The sequence below is a fragment of the Pongo abelii genome, chromosome 14, assembly GCF_028885655.2.
Source record: "Pongo abelii isolate AG06213 chromosome 14, NHGRI_mPonAbe1-v2.0_pri, whole genome shotgun sequence".
NCBI classification, from domain to species: domain Eukaryota; kingdom Metazoa; phylum Chordata; class Mammalia; order Primates; family Hominidae; genus Pongo; species Pongo abelii.
In genome coordinates, this window is record NC_071999.2 from 119,336,226 (window position 1) to 119,351,660 (window position 15,435).

General features: G+C 59.2%; 1 protein-coding gene across 17 annotated transcripts in view; it reads left to right on the forward strand.

Annotated features, from left to right (window-relative positions):
• MCF2L (MCF.2 cell line derived transforming sequence like) overlaps positions 1–15,435 on the forward strand; it is a 209,501-nt gene that overhangs the window by 181,796 nt on the left and 12,270 nt on the right. For all 17 annotated transcript variants that reach the window (XM_054529276.2, XM_054529272.2, XM_054529273.2 and 14 more), the window contains 13 exons: positions 270–461; positions 1,183–1,374; positions 2,254–2,413; positions 3,374–3,447; positions 3,677–3,750; positions 6,479–6,545; positions 8,534–8,649; positions 10,284–10,353; positions 12,363–12,455; positions 12,557–12,649; positions 13,344–13,469; positions 14,490–14,711; positions 14,985–15,077. In XM_054529276.2, coding sequence (XP_054385251.2) covers positions 270–461; positions 1,183–1,374; positions 2,254–2,413; positions 3,374–3,447; positions 3,677–3,750; positions 6,479–6,545; positions 8,534–8,649; positions 10,284–10,353; positions 12,363–12,455; positions 12,557–12,649; positions 13,344–13,469; positions 14,490–14,711; positions 14,985–15,077 — 1,572 coding nt within the window. The remainder of the gene's footprint in view (positions 1–269; positions 462–1,182; positions 1,375–2,253; positions 2,414–3,373; positions 3,448–3,676; positions 3,751–6,478; positions 6,546–8,533; positions 8,650–10,283; positions 10,354–12,362; positions 12,456–12,556; positions 12,650–13,343; positions 13,470–14,489; positions 14,712–14,984; positions 15,078–15,435) is intronic.

Consider the following 15,435-nt stretch of genomic DNA (forward strand, 5'->3'; position numbering starts at 1 on the left):
CACACCCCACCCACAGCACATGGCTGTGCCCGGCCTCCTCTGGGTCAGGTCCCTACAGACGGGCAATGTCTTTGCTGGGACCACCACAGCCCCCAGAAGCACTTGCCACAGAACAGCTTCGGGGATTAGGCAGCATCTCAGGCATCTGCAGCGGTAAACAAAGAAAGCAAGACACACGTGTGCCCCGGGACACACATCCCGTACAGCGAGGTACCGTCTGCCTTGAACAGAAAGAGGCCTGAGCTGGTCCTCTGGGTGGCCATCCGCAGGTGGCCATGGAGAGGGCCCGGGCCCTGTCTCTGGACGGCGAGCAGCTCATTGAGAACAAGCACTACGCTGTAGACTCCATCCGCCCGAAGTGCCAGGAGCTCCGGCACCTCTGTGACCAGTTCTCTGCGGAGATCACCAGGAGGAGGGGGCTGCTCAACAAGTCCCTGGAGCTGCACCGCCGCCTGGAGACGGTAGGCCGAGCCGGATCCCACCCCACCCCACCCCAGCTGCGGAACCAGCCTCTTCCTCCCACATCCACCACTGGCTGACCCTTGTCGTGGGGAGGGCAGCTCCTTGGCTGGAAAATGTCCTTGCACCCTTTGTTTCTGGTCTTGTTGGCCTAGCGGGTCTTTTTCTAGAATTCATTTGCCACAGTTTTATTTCTTTTTTTTTTTTTTTTTTTTTTTTGCTCACTGCAACCTCTGGTTCCTGGGCTCAAGGGATCCTCCCACCTCAGCCCCCAAGTAGCTGGGACTGTAGGTGCATGCCACCGTACCCAGCTAATTCTTGTATTTTGTGTGTGTGTGACAGAGATGGGGTCTCACTATGTTGCCCAGGCTGGTCTCGAACTCCTGGGCTCAGGTGATCCTCCCCCTTCACCTCTCAAAGTGCTGGGATTACAGGCTTGAGCCACCCTGCCCAGCCAATAATGATTTCTTTAAAAGATCCAGAAGCTTAAGGCCTGGTTGATCCTACTGCACTTTCCCTGCCTCTCCAGGCCCCGCCCTGGATAATTCACTGGCCTTGTCCAGCACTGTGCCCCCTCGGGGTGCTTTGGACAGGGTGGCGGGAGCGTGAGGAGTCGGTGGCCCGGGATCTGTCGGGAGGACACCCCGGCAGCGTGTGCCTGGACAGGGTGATGCGCTCACCCTCTCACGGGGTCCTGCCCTCGGCAATGCTCTGTGTTTCCAGTCCATGAAGTGGTGTGATGAAGGGATTTACCTGCTGGCCTCACAACCTGTGGACAAGTGCCAGTCCCAGGACGGCGCGGAGGCTGCCCTCCAGGAAATCGAGAAGTTTTTGGAGACCGGTGCGGAAAATAAGATCCAGGAGCTTAATACGATTTACAAGGAATATGAATCCATCCTCAACCAAGATCTCATGGTAACGCTGACTCGGGCTCTCCATTGCAGCTTGCTGTCCCGAGCAGTGGGGCATTCCTCTGTGGGAAGTTTTAAAGAATCATTTAATGAATTATTTTTATTTATTTATTTTTTGAGATGGAATCTCACTCTTGTCGCCCAGGCTGGACTGCGGTGGCACAATCTTGGCTCACTGCAATGTCCGCCTCCCAGGTTCAAGTGATTCTCCTGCCTCGGCCTCCTGAGTAGCTGGGATTACAGGCACCCGCCACTACGCCTGGCTAATTTTTGTATTTTTATTAGAGACGGGGTTTCACCATGTTGGCCAGGCTGGTCTCAAACTCCTGACCTCAGGTGATCCACCCACCTGGGTCTCCCAAAGTGCTGGAATGACAGGTGTGAGCCACCGCACCTGGCCCATTTAATGAATTACTACCAAATAATGGGCATATGAGAGAAACACACAGTTGGGAGGTCAAGCTGAATTTTCCTTTCAACACAGAAATCATTTCCACGCCAACCCTGTGAGGTGGCCATCCCACCTCCGCTGGCGGACTCTGTGGCGTGGGCGTGTTCTTCAGGAAGGGCCTGGCCCTGGGACCCGGTGATGCCCTTGAAACCAGGCTCCTCCTGAGCCCTCCACATGCCTGGGGAAGGCTACAGGCCCCTTCCTCGCATGGAGCTGCCCTTTCCCGAGGCCGGGGCCCCGTCCCGTGGGTGGGCTGCATCCCCCTCTCCATCCGTAGTGGCCAGGGCTGGACACAGCCGCGCTGCAGTGACAGACCCCACATGGAAAACATTTAAAGCGGGGGTTGGGCGTGCCCCGGCACGTTCTGCGCCTGTGTATTTTTAATGATGACGCCAACACGTGCAAGGCGCCTTACTGAGCGTGTGGTTTCAGGAGCACGTGCGAAAGGTCTTCCAGAAGCAGGCAAGCATGGAGGAGGTGTTCCACCGCAGGCAGGCCAGCCTGAAGAAGCTGGCGGCCAGGCAGACGCGGCCCGTGCAGCCGGTGGCCCCCAGACCCGAGGCACTGGCAAAGTCGCCCTGTCCCTCCCCAGGTCTGTGTGGCCGCCCCGTGCCGCGGGTGCTCTGGGACCCTCGGGGGAGCCCCGGGCGTTGAGAGCTTGGCACATCTGAGGCAGCCACCTGGGAAAACTGTCTCACACGCCTCCTCCCCTTCCACCTCCGGGCCCCAGTTCAGGGCCTGAGGGCCGGTTCCCGCCACCCCTCGCCCGTGTTTATAAATGGAGTTTTGTCGGGACCCGGCCACGCCCATCCTGTGCCACGCCCATCCTGTAGGCATTGTTGTGACTGCTTTTCCACGAGGCTGGCAGGGTTCAGTGGTCTCAGTGAAGCCCACGTGGCCCAAAACTGGAAACGCAGAGCTCCCACAGAGGAACCACCTCCGGCTTTCCCAGCTCCAGCCTCTCCGCAGTCCGTCCTTTCCCGGTGCTATTGCCAAACAACAGTCCTCACACACGGCCCAGACCCTGGGCTCCAGGAGCCCTGAAGAGCCACGTCCACGCGCCTCAGTCCGGCCCGCATTGCTGGTCCTGAACCCGCCCTCTCTGCCAAGCCAGGCGCCGCGCCATTTCCCAGAGACTTTCCTGCCACCTCCTTGTCTCAAAATGAACCCTCTTCCCGTCCTTGCTGGTTTCTCACACACGAAACCACCAGGCGAGCTGCCGCCCCAGCTTTGGCAAAAGTCAGCTGTGAATCCCGGGGGCCCTGGGGGCCAGGCTCTTGCCTTCCTGTGCTGGGTCCCAGGCGACCTTATTTTCTGCCTGTTGGGAGCTCTCCCAGGCCAGGGCCCACAGGCGCTGTGTCCCCGTGGGCTGTGGGAACATGGGGTGACTCAGGGCAGCGAGACCCCACCGTCCTCCCCCTTCCCGCACCACCACCTGTGGCCTCAGAGGCCAAGTCCTGCCCTCTCCTCGGGGCCTTTTCCCGCTGGGCGCACGTCCCCTCTCCAGAGGGTCAGAGGGGACTTCATGCCCCGCTCCCCTTCTTCCCAACAGGCATTCGGCGAGGCTCTGAGAACTCCAGCTCCGAGGGCAGCGCACTCCGGAGGGGGCCCTACCGGAGGGCCAAGGTGAGGCTTGCCCACGACAACCCCACCATCCACACTCCCCTCCTCGGTTCACGCCGGGCCTGGTTCTCCACGTGGCCCCCCCTCCCAGGCACTGCCCAGCTACCTGGCCAGCTCCCCATCATGGGAACTCAGCCCCGTCCCCATACGGGAACCGGTGGCCTCTGGCCTTGAGAGTTGGCCCTTGAGGTTCCATCCCGCCTTTCAGACCTGACGCTGTTCTTCTCCCCAGAGTGAGATGAGTGAGAGCCGGCAGGGCCGCGGCTCAGCAGGGGAGGAGGAGGAAAGCCTGGCCATCCTGCGCAGGTGGGTGTGCTGCCCTTATGTCCTCATGGGGGCCCTCCAACCCCAGCCTGAACCACCAGGTGCCGTCAGGCACTCAAGCAGACACCTCACAGATAGAAGGCTGGTGCAGAAGTCATTGTGGTTCTTACTTTTGCACCAACCGATACCCAGAGGGCCTGCCGTGGCTCGAGCGTGTATCCTGGTCCCCACCGCGTGAAGCACACACATGCCGCACACGCACCACTCGGGGATTCAGGAGGGAAGAGAGGGCGATGGTTGAACGCAACAGTGAAGGGGCATCTTCGCCCCAGCGAGAGCCTCCACCCACCACTGCCATTCACAGGAGACACCACTCAAAGGCCCCAACCAGCACCAGCCGCAGCAGCAGCCACCAGCTGCTCAGGGCTGAGTGTGGCAGGCAGTGGTGCCAGGCAGCTGGTGTGGGGGACGGCATCGTCTCCAGCCCTCCTTTTCCCCTGGGATTCCCGGACCCTCAAACTCAGGGAGTGTTGTGCAAACAAAAGCAGTCCTCTTTCTTCCTTCACCTTTAAGAAAGACCTCACTGGTGCAGGGCCAGGGAATACAGGTCCCCAGAGCAAAACTGGGAAGGAGCCAAACACCCATGAGGCACACGGGGCTCCCTCCCAGAGGCCCTCGAGGAAAAGGAGGAGGCCACACATTGACCAGGCACCCGCCACTGGCTTCACACTTTGCACTGTCTCCATTTTTAATATTTGCACTGAATACGTTTGCAAGAGACGCTTGGAACCACATCTCCCCCTTTGACTATCAAAACTCCAAAATCAGGAAAGAAGAAAAGGCTCTTCCTGACGTGTTGACAAGCAGGTGTCCACAGGCAGCACCAGTGTGACCCTGCAGGGTTGGGAGACGGAGCAAAATTGGGAATTACAGTAAACTGAGCTTGGTGTGAAAGCTGAGTCTGGCACTTCCCGCTTCTGATGGAAGCTGGTGAAACAGGATGGGGAGGAAGAGGGGCTTGCCAAGAAGCGTCCAGGCAGAGGATTGTCCACACGGAGGAGGGTCCAGGCAGAGGAACGTCTGCATGGAGGAGGGTCCAGGCAGGGGAGCGTCCACACAGAAGAGGGTCCAGGTAGAAGGGCATGCGCACGGAGGAGGGTCCAGGCAGAGGAACGTCTGCATGGAGGAGGGTCCAGGCAGAGGAGGGTCCATACGGAAGAGGGTCCAGGCAGAGGAACGTCCTCATGGAGGAGGGTCCAGGCAGGGGAGCATCCACACAGGAGAGGGTCTAGATAGAAGGGCATCCGCACGGAGGAGGGTCCAGGCAGAGGAACGTCTGCATGGAGGAGGGTCCAAGCAGAGGAGTGTCCATATGGAGGAGGGTCCAGACAGAGGAATGTCTGCACGGAGGAGGGTCCAGGCAGAGGAACGTCTGAATGGAGGAGGGTCCAGGCAGAGGAGGGTCCATACGGAAGAGGGTCCAGGCAGAGGAACGTCCTCACGGAGGAGGGTCCAGGCAGGGGAGCGTCTGAATGGAGGAGGGTCCAGGCAGAGGAGGGTCCATACGGAGGAGGGTCCAGGCAGAGGAACGTCCTCACGGAGGAGGGTCCAGGCAGGGGAGCGTCCACACAGAAGAGGGTCCAGGTAGAAGGGCGTCCACATGGAGGAGGGTCCAGGGGCAGAGGAACATCCACATGGAGGAGGGTCCAGGCAGAAGAGTGTCTGTATGGAGGAGGGTCCAGGCAGAGGAGTGTCTGTATGGAGGAGGGCCCTGGCAGAGGAGTGTCCATACGGAGGAGGGTCCTGGCAGAGGAGTGTCCGTACGGAGGAGGGTCCTGGCAGAGGAGTGTCTGTACAGAGGAGGGTCCAGGCAGAGGGGTGTCCACAGGGAGCAGCAGCAAGTGCTCGGCCCTGAGACACAGAAGGAGTAGCCCTCGGCCGGCAGTTCCTGGGTTGTGAGAAGGAGTCCGGAGCCCTCTTGCTCCCCACTCCTCTCCCCTGTGCCGAGGCAGGGGCGTCTGCGGGCCGACAGCTGTTTTAGAACAAACTTGCTGAACAGCCTCAACCCAGGACCAGCCCCCCTGGCTCCAGTTTCTGTGCATCACATAAGCAGGCGGGGCCGTAGGCTGCTGAAAGGTGCTCACACCCACAACAAGACCTGCGCAGCCAGCTTGTGCACCCTCCCCTTCCGGATCCAGTGTGGCGGGTTCAGGGTCACTCCCCGCACCACCACTGCCCACCTGCTGTATGTGAGGGCGTGGGCAGGGGGCAGCTCTGGCGATGCCAGACCCCTGCGCTGGCCACGAGGGCCCACACAGATACCCACCACGAGGAAGGCTCAGGGAGGCCGGGCAGCGGGCGGGCGTCTTCTTGGCAGAAGAGACTTGGGTGGATTCTAGGGATGGATCCTAGGGGTAGGATGACTTGCCCATGAGCATGAGGAACTGAGCTCATTTTGCGCAGGTGGGACCCAAAAGCCCAGGAGGCGAGTCGGGGAATCCCTCCTACCAGGCGGTGTGTGCCAGCCAGGGGCAAGACACTGCTGGCCGGTCTGGGAACCAGAGAGGCTTCAGCTGCCGTCCGCAGGGTCTGAGGCCGCGAGCCGGGAGGGGAGCCCCAAGGAGCGTCCAGCCCGTGGGCTTTGGGTCGCTGCCAGTCCCCACTCGCTGGGCAGGCCATCATTCTAGGCGGCACCTGTGAGACTGTGGAGCAGACCATTCCTGCTCTCCCAGTGCTAACCTTGTTTGCTCTCCATATGACCTGCCACCAGGCACGTGATGAGCGAGCTCCTGGACACAGAACGGGCCTACGTGGAGGAGCTGCTGTGCGTCCTGGAGGTGAGGCTGGACTCAGGGAGGGCGGACCACCACACGGACTCACCTGGGCCAGCTGCTGGGGCTTCCTCTGACAACTGCTGCTCGGAGCAGCCTGCTGTTCACCAAATGCATGTGAAAGAGAGCCCACAGCAGCCTGGTCACAGCAGCCCCAGACGGGGAGCCCCTCGGGGGCCCACAGCAGCCCCAGACGGGGAGCCCCTCGGGGGCCCACAGCAGCCTGGTCACAGCAGCCCCAGACAGGGAGCCCCTAGGGGGCCCACAGCAGCCCCAGATGGGGAGCCCCTCAAGGACTATCAGCAAGACACGGACCAGGCAGCTCAGGGGGGTCCGCACAGGGGACAAGTGTAGTAACAAGAAAGAGGAGCTGACACACAACAGATGCACGAACAACAAACACATCATCACCAACACAGGCCACAGGGTGCATGCGATTCCCGGCACGGAGCACTCCAGGGCAAGCAAAACTGGTCTGAGGTGGGACACAGATTAGAGGTGACCTTGGCAGTGGGCTGTTGCCTGGGTGAGCTTGATGTGAGTGGTGATCACCTGAGTGTAGACAGGCGTCTCATTCACCCAGTGTGCACAGGTGGTGATCACCTGAGTGTAGACAGCGAGTGTGCACAGGTGGTGGTCACCCGAGTGTAGACGGGTGTCTGATTCACCAAATATGCACAGGTGGTGGTCAACTGAGTGTTGGCAGGTGTCTGATTCACCAAGTGTGCACAGGTGGTGATCACCTGAGTGTAGACAGCGAGTGTGCAGAGGTGGTGGTCACTTGAGTGTAGATGGGTCTCTGATTCACCGAGTGTGCACAGGTGGTGGTCACTCGAGTATAGACGGGTGTCTGAGTCATTGGATGTGTGCAGGTGACGGTCACCCGAGTGTAGACGGGTGTCTGATTCACCAAGTATGCACAGGTGGTGGTCACCCGAGTGTAGACAGGTGTCTGAGTCACCGAGTGTGCACAGGTGGTGGTCACCCGAGTGTAGACGGGTGTCTGAGTCACCGAGTGTGCACAGGTGGTGGTCACCCGAGTGTAGACGGGTGTCTGAGTCACCGAGTGTGCACAGGTGGTGGTCACCCGAGTGTAGACGGGTGTCTGATTCACCGAGTGTGCACAGGTGGTGGTCACCCGAGTGTAGACGGGTGTCTGATTCACCGAGTGTGCACAGGTGGTGGTCACCTGAGTGTAGACGGGTGTCTGATTCACTGAGTGTGCACAGGTGGTGATCACCTGAGTGTAGACAGCGAGTGTGCAGAGGTGGTGGTCACTTGAGTGTAGATGGGTCTCTGATTCACCGAGTGTGCACAGGTGGTGGTCACTCGCGTATAGACGGGTGTCTGAGTCATTGGATGTGTGCAGGTGGCGGTCACCCGAGTGTAGACGGGTGTCTGATTCACCAAGTGTGCACACGTGGTGGTCACCCAAGTGTAGACGGGTGTCTGAGTCACCAAGTGTGCACAGGTGGTGGTCACCCAAGTGTAGACGGGTGTCTGATTCACCAAGTGTGCACAAGTGGTGGTCAACTGAGTGTTGGCAGGTGTCTGATTCACTGAGTGTGCACAGGTGGTGATCACCTGAGTGTAGACAGTGAGTGTGCAGAGGTGGTGGTCATTTGAGTGTAGACAGGTGTCTGAGTCACCGAGTGTGCACAGGTGGTGGTCACCTGAGTGTAGTCGGGTGTCTGATTTACTGAGTATGAGCAGGTGGTGGTCACCCGAGTGTAGACATAAGATTTGTGCCCTCTGTTTCAGTTACACCTGAATCATAAAAGGTTAAAAGGGAGAAGGGTAGAACCTCCACCCCATTCCCCCAAATTGGTGCTGTTCATAATGCTTTTGCTTTGATGGATGCCTGTCCAGGTAACTTAGAAATCACCCGAGAATAAAGATGAAGGGACGGCCTGGCCCACCTGCCCCACCATAGCCTGATGCTGTGGGTGGGCTGCAGCCCAGGACCCCCGCCGACCTCTGCACTCTCCCTGCAGGGCTACGCCGCGGAGATGGATAACCCGCTGATGGCTCACCTCCTGTCAACAGGCCTTCACAACAAGAAGGATGTTTTGTTTGGAAACATGGAGGAAATCTATCACTTCCACAACAGGTGGGCCCTTACCCCCAACACAGGCACGCACCCGTGATCTCTTGCAGCTAATAGTGCTGGCTTCAGGGGGCTGGAATAGGGGTGGAGGCCGGGCCATGCCTGGCTAGGGAGGGGCGCCCAAGGGGTGGACTCACAGAGGCACAGGCATGAGTGTGGGTACATGGGGCTGTCTCTGAGTGCCCACGTGGCACCGTGCCTGGTGGCTTGCGTCTAGGCAGCCGAGTTGTAAGTGAGCCGCCAGCCGTGAGGAGAGGGCTCTGAGCCCAAGTGCACCCTGTTTTGTGGTGCAGGAAATGGGACCCGCCTGCCCCTCATCCCCTCCTCATCCTGCTGGGCAGGTGGAAGCCAGAACCCCCTCCCAGGTGTGTATTCAGCCCTTTGGGGGGTCACCGAAGGCCACACCACATAGCAAGGCCTGTTTTGTTCCCAAGCTCTTGAAAAGGACAGCAAACTAGGCGTTCTTTACCCATCACGGGGGCTGCTTGTCCCCCGAGCGACCCGTGGCTTCTCCAGTGCGGGTGGTCTGTCTGGCCTCTTGTCCTCCACTTCTCTGAGCTGTTTGGCTGCTTTAACACAGTTTTGGGGAGCTCACAGGAAGGTGTAGGGTGGGCACGCAGTGCAGAATGCCAGGGAGGCTGCAGTGGACAGCCCCGGCTGCGTGTCCTGGAAGGAGCCCATGTGAGTGGCTCCCATGCGGTCATGTGCTTGGGGACCAGCGTGCCCCACTGGCCATGGGAATCGCCAGTGCTTGGGACGTTGTTCTGACACCTGTTTCTTGCCCCCTGCCGTGATCATCACCTCACCTGCCACTTACAAGGAGGCAGCAGGTCTGCAGTTGACCACCAAGGAGCCTTCCATGTCCACGGAGCTTGGGCAGAACCTTAGTGTCCCTTAGTATCTGTCCTCATGGCCCCCAGGGTCTCGGCCAGTCCTGCACGCAGGGGTCCCCACAGCTTTAAGCTGTTGTGCTCATGCCCCAAATCCATCCCCCAGACGGTTTTTCCCTCCAGCCGGACTTCCTCCAGGGGACAGATGCAAGTCAGAAACTAAAGGGAAAACAGCCCAGGAGCCTGGGGGTGGCGCTGCCTAGGGCTGGGGCTCAGGGTGTGTCTGCAGAGAACCCACAGACCCACAGCCAGTTATGGGGGTGGCGCCTCCACCTGGGGCAGGGCCAGGGCTCAGGGTGTGTCTGCAGAGAACCCACAGACCCACAGCCAGTTATGGGGGTGGCGCCTCCACCTGGGGCAGGGCCAGGGCTCAGGGTGTGTCTGCAGAGAACCCACAGACCCATGGACAGTTATGGGGGCGGCGCCTCCAGGTCCCTGAAAGGTCCCATGTCTGTCTTTGCCTGCGGCCCTGTGAGCCATGTGTGTGCTGAGGGAAAAGCAGCTCTCTCCAACTTCTGCGTGCAGCCAAGGCCAGAAATACAAAGAGACTCTGCCTAGGGCTGCACCTGCTGGCGCCTGAGAGCTTGGTGCTCAGGACAGGCGTGGCTGCAGCGTCCGCAAGTCATGCGGGGCAAATTGTCCAGAGCAAGGCATAAAAGTCTTCTGAAAAATGATGTCTATCCATTTGTCACTGATCCACGTGACTCGGCCTGTCTTTCATACTACTTAAAAACCTTCTTTGTCTAGGATATTCCTCAGGGAGCTGGAAAACTACACCGACTGCCCAGAACTGGTTGGAAGATGCTTTCTGGAGAGGGTACGTGGTGTTTTGATGTGTATTTTGTCACAACTTCTTAAAATTACTGAATAATGACTTCAGATTCTACTGCAAGTTCCCATTCTAACCAACTGAAATCACGAAATACTGATGTTTTCAATTTGGCTGAGATACCGTGATGCTCCTGTACCCCTAGAACCTCCTGAACCCCCAGAACCTCCTGAACCCAGAACCTCCTGTGCCCCCAGAACCTCCTGAACCCCCCCAGAAATCCTGTGCCCCAGAACCTCCTGTACTGCAGAAACTCCTGTGCCCCAGAACCTTCTGAACCCCCAGAATCTTCTGTGCCCCAGAACCTCCTGAACCACAGAACCTCCTGTGCCCCAGAACCTCCTGAACCCCAGAACCTCCTGAACCCCCAGAACCTCCTGAACCCCCAGAACCTCCTGTGCCCCAGAACCTCCTGAACCCCCAGAACCTTCTGTGCCCCAGAACCTCCTGAACCCCAGAACTTCCTGAACCCCCAGAACCTCCTGTGCCCCGCAACCTCCTGTACCCCAGAACCTCCTGAACCCCAGAACCTCCTGTGCCCCAGAACCTTCTGTACCCTAGAACCTCCTGAACCCCCAGAACCTCCTGAACCCCCAGAACCTCCTGTGCCCCAGAACCTCCTGTGCCCAGAACCTCCTGAACCCCCAGAACCTTCTGTACCCAGAACCTCCTGAACCTCCAGAACTTCCTGAACCCCCAGAACCTCCTGTGCCCCAGAACCTCCTGTATCCCAGAACCTCCTGAACCACAGAACCTCCTATGCCCCAGAACCTCCTGAACCCCAGAACCTTCTGTACCCTAGAACCTCCCGGACCCCCAGAACCTCCTGAACCCCCAGAACCTCCTGACCCCCCCAGAACCTCCTGTGCCCCAGAACCTTCTGAGCCACAGAACCTTCTGAACCCCAGAATCTCCTGAATCCCCAGAACTTCCTGAACCCAGAACCTCCTGAACCCCAGAACCTCCTGAACCCCAGAACCTCCTGTGCCCCCAGAACCTCTTGAACCCCCTAGAACATCCTGTGCCCCAGAAACGCCTGTACCACAGAACCTCCTGTGCCCCAGAACCTTCTGAGCCACAGAACCTCCTGAACCCCAGAACCTCCAGAACCCCCAGAACCTCCTGAACCCCCAGAACCTCCTTACCCCAGAACCTCCTGAACCCCAGAACCTCCTGTGCCCCAGAACCTCCTGTGCCCCCAGAACCTCCCATGCCCCATAGCCTCTTGTGCCCCCATAACCTCCTGAGCCCCCAGAACCTCCTGAATCCCAGAATCTCCTGTGACCCAGAACCTCCTGAGCCCCAGAACCTCCTGAATCCCAGAATCTCCTGTGACCCAGAACCTCCTGAACCCCCAGAACCTCCTGAGCTCCAGAACCTCCTGAGCCCCCAAAACCTCCTGAACCCCCAGAACCTCCTGTGCCCCCAGAACCTCCTGAACCCCCAGAACCTCCTGTGCCCCATAACCCCCTAAGCCCCCGAACCTCCTGAACCCCCAGAACCTCCTGTGCCCCAGAACCTCCTGTGCCCCCAGAACCTCCTGAACCCCCAGAACCTCCTTTGCCCCCAGAACTTCCTGTGCCCTTAGAAACTTCTGTGCCCATAGAACCATCTGTGCCCTAGAGGCACCCAGGAGCAACTGCACTTCACAATGGGACTAGGGTCTGTTTTTTGCTAAATAACAGGTAATTTGTAAAACTGCCAGAGAAAATGCTAGATGTTCTATTATGTAAACAAATCAACAAACCACACCATAAACGGCCTTCTAAGAATGGCTGCAGTGGAACCCCGTCTCCACTCCACGCCTGTGCTCTGGGAAGTCAGGGGGGACAGGGAGCCCCATTAATGGAGGACAGGCCCCCCAGCGGAGCCTGGGAGCCAGTGCCGGCCCTCGGAAGCTGTGGGGCCAGCAGCAATGCCTCGCGGGGCTGGGAAGACGCTGCGTGATGCTGGGCCCGTCCGTCACTGCATGATGCGGTGCCCATCCCTCGGTGCAGATGGAGGATTTCCAGATCTACGAGAAGTACTGTCAGAACAAGCCCCGCTCCGAGAGCCTGTGGAGACAGTGCTCCGACTGCCCGTTCTTCCAGGTTTGTCCCCGGACCTTCCTTTAGAACGTTACTCCCTTTCCTAGCCGACTCCTGAGGAATAATGAAAATTGTGCAAACCAAAGGCTCTGGGTTGGTTCCAGGAATGCCAGAGGAAGCTGGACCACAAGCTGAGCCTGGACTCCTACCTGCTGAAGCCAGTGCAGAGGATCACCAAGTACCAGCTGCTGCTCAAGGTGGGCTCCGCGGTGACCGTGGCCTGGCCTCCCCCAGCACCCTGGGGCCCCGTCCCCATCGCGCCCTGCCCCTCCCAGGCCAGGGGCACCTCCTCTGAGCCTGTGCTGAGGCTGGGATGCCTTTCGAGGTCCTACTGTGCGCCGCTGTTAGGGGTCTGAGGATGCAGGTGAGCAGACGAGTCCCCATCCCCATGGGTGTGCACACAGCCCAGCCCGCATGGGATTCTGTGTGATGTGCTGACCTGTCCCTCCAGGGTGGAGCCGTGCCTGGATTATCTGGCACACAGCAGGGATGTGGGGCAGCCTAGACTGGGGATTCCAGCTATGAGTTTGCCATGTGGTCCCTCTAACCTTCAGGCAGGAAACTGCAACTCCATGCCTTTGGCCAGGGTTAGGGTGGTGAGAGGAAACTCCCTGGGGAGCAGGTGCGAGGGGTTTGCACCTGGGCATCAGGGTGGCAGGAGGGAGCTCCCCAGGGAGCAGGTGCCAAGGGTCTGTACCTGGCAGGGGTGCTGCCCCATCTGCAGCACCACTCAGTCTGTCCCAGCTGCAGGAGGGCAGGCAGGGCAGCTCCCCACAGACCAGGGGAGGGTGAGCAGCATCCCTACCTCATGCCAAGCTCCTGAGGGGTCTGTTCCAGGGGAGCCAGAGCTCTCCATGTCCTGACGCAGTTGCCTCACCCCATGCCCCTCAGGAAATGCTGAAATACAGCAAGAACTGCGAGGGGGCTGAGGACCTGCAGGAGGCGCTGAGCTCCATCCTGGGCATCCTGAAGGCCGTGAACGACTCCATGCATCTCATTGCTATCACCGGCTATGACGTAAGGCACCCAGACGCACGGTCTTCCCCGCCGCCTCCGCGGAATATGCCAGCCCAGCAACTCGGCAGCCTCCCTGCACACCCCCCACGCTTTGGCGTGAATGTGCAGGTTCTGGGCAGGAGGTCTGGGGTGGTCCCTAGATGAGCCCACTCCCAGGCCCCACAGCCGGGTCCACAGACCCCACTGGGCTCTCTGGGACGTGGAGAAAATCAGGAAGCGTCCCTTGCTTGGAGGGCACGCATCTCCAGCAGGAATGCAGCTCAGACCTCCTCACTCCTTGTCTTCTCCTGGGGAGGAGGCGTGGCTCGGAGCAGATGTGACGTCTGTTTTCTGGGCTGCGATTTGCAGGCTGGTGACTTAGAGCAAGTGGCCCCAGAAGGCAGATGTCACTTTCCCCGCAGAGCCCCACATCAGGTCAGCTTGTTCATCTTTTGCCCGTCTTTATGTCCACCCAGCACTCATTCTCAGTTTTTTTTTAAACTAATAGAGTTGATTTATTGCAGCAATTTTTGGTTTGTGAGATAATTGAGTGTAAATCAGAGGCCCTAAGGCTTCCCCTAGTGTTGACATCGCACATGGGTGCCACACCTGCCACACGTGGTGAACCAGCGCTGATGCTGATTAGTGACTGAGGGCCGTTCCCCTCAGAGCTCACTCTGGGTGCTGTGCATTCTGCAGTTTGGACAGGCGTGTTAACGTCCTGCACCCAGTGCTAGAGCATCACACAGAGCAGCTTCACTGTCCTAGAAGCCCACGGGCCCCACCAGTCCATCCCTCCTCCCCCAGCCCCTGGCACCTGCTGACCTGTCATGGTCTTCACGAGCTTGCCTTTCCTGGGACGCCCTGCAGCTGGAATCCCACCATGGGTGGGCTTTGCAGAGTGGCTGCTTTCACTCAGCGATGCGCTTCCATGGCCCTGGGCCCGTCCGTTCTGAACACACCCCTGCTTTCACTCAGCGATGTGCGTCCATGGCCCCAGGCCTGTCCGTTCTGAACACATCCCTGCTGTCGCACATTTAGGGGAATCTCGGCGACCTGGGCAAGCTGCTGATGCAGGGCTCATTCAGTGTCTGGACCGACCACAAGAGGGGCCACACCAAGGTGAAGGAGCTGGCCAGGTTCAAGCCCATGCAGCGGCACCTGTTCCTGCACGAGAAGGCAGTGCTCTTCTGCAAGAAGCGGGAGGAGAACGGGGAGGGGTATGAGAAAGCTCCCTCCTACAGCTACAAGCAGTCCTTAAACGTAAGTGAGGCCGGGTCTGCAGCAGCACGCTCCTGGCCACAGACCCCGAGGGGAGAAATCTGTAACTGGGTCCCTGTTGCCACAAACCTCGGTCTGAGGTGGCCATGCTGACACCCAGCTCTCAGCCTTAGGTGTGGGGGGTAGGATATTCTGCCATTCTTAGCCCTCACCCCCAAAGTATTTCTATCATTTCGTGCCTGCACCAACACCTTTTAAAAACAAGGCAGTGGGTTCACTGTGCACGTGAACCCCGTCTCCACTCTCTGCTCGCAGATGGCTGCCGTCGGCATTACAGAGAACGTAAAGGGAGATGCTAAGAAGTTTGAGATCTGGTACAATGCGCGCGAGGAGGTCTACATCGTCCAGGTGGGCCACCCACCCTGGCCCTGGCCTCTTACACATTGCCAGGAACGGTTTCTCGTGGGAACCAGTACTAGAATCTGCCATGAAGTTGCATCGAGGCCAGGAGCAGCCGCTGTACACTTCAGGGTGCTGCCCTGGGCTGTCTTCACCCTGAGCTGGACCTAGAATGAAATGTGGGGAAAAGTACACATCAGAGGGGGTGCTGCGAGGAAATGGGCTCGCCACCCCCCCCGCCCCAGGGGAGCTCGTGTGTCCCTGGACGGTGCAAGTGTGCATCCGGCACGCAGGGCTGATTCTCACGGTGGGGAGGGTGCCATGCCCTGGGTGCCAGGCACAGCTCTTCTTCAGTCAGTCCCGTGCA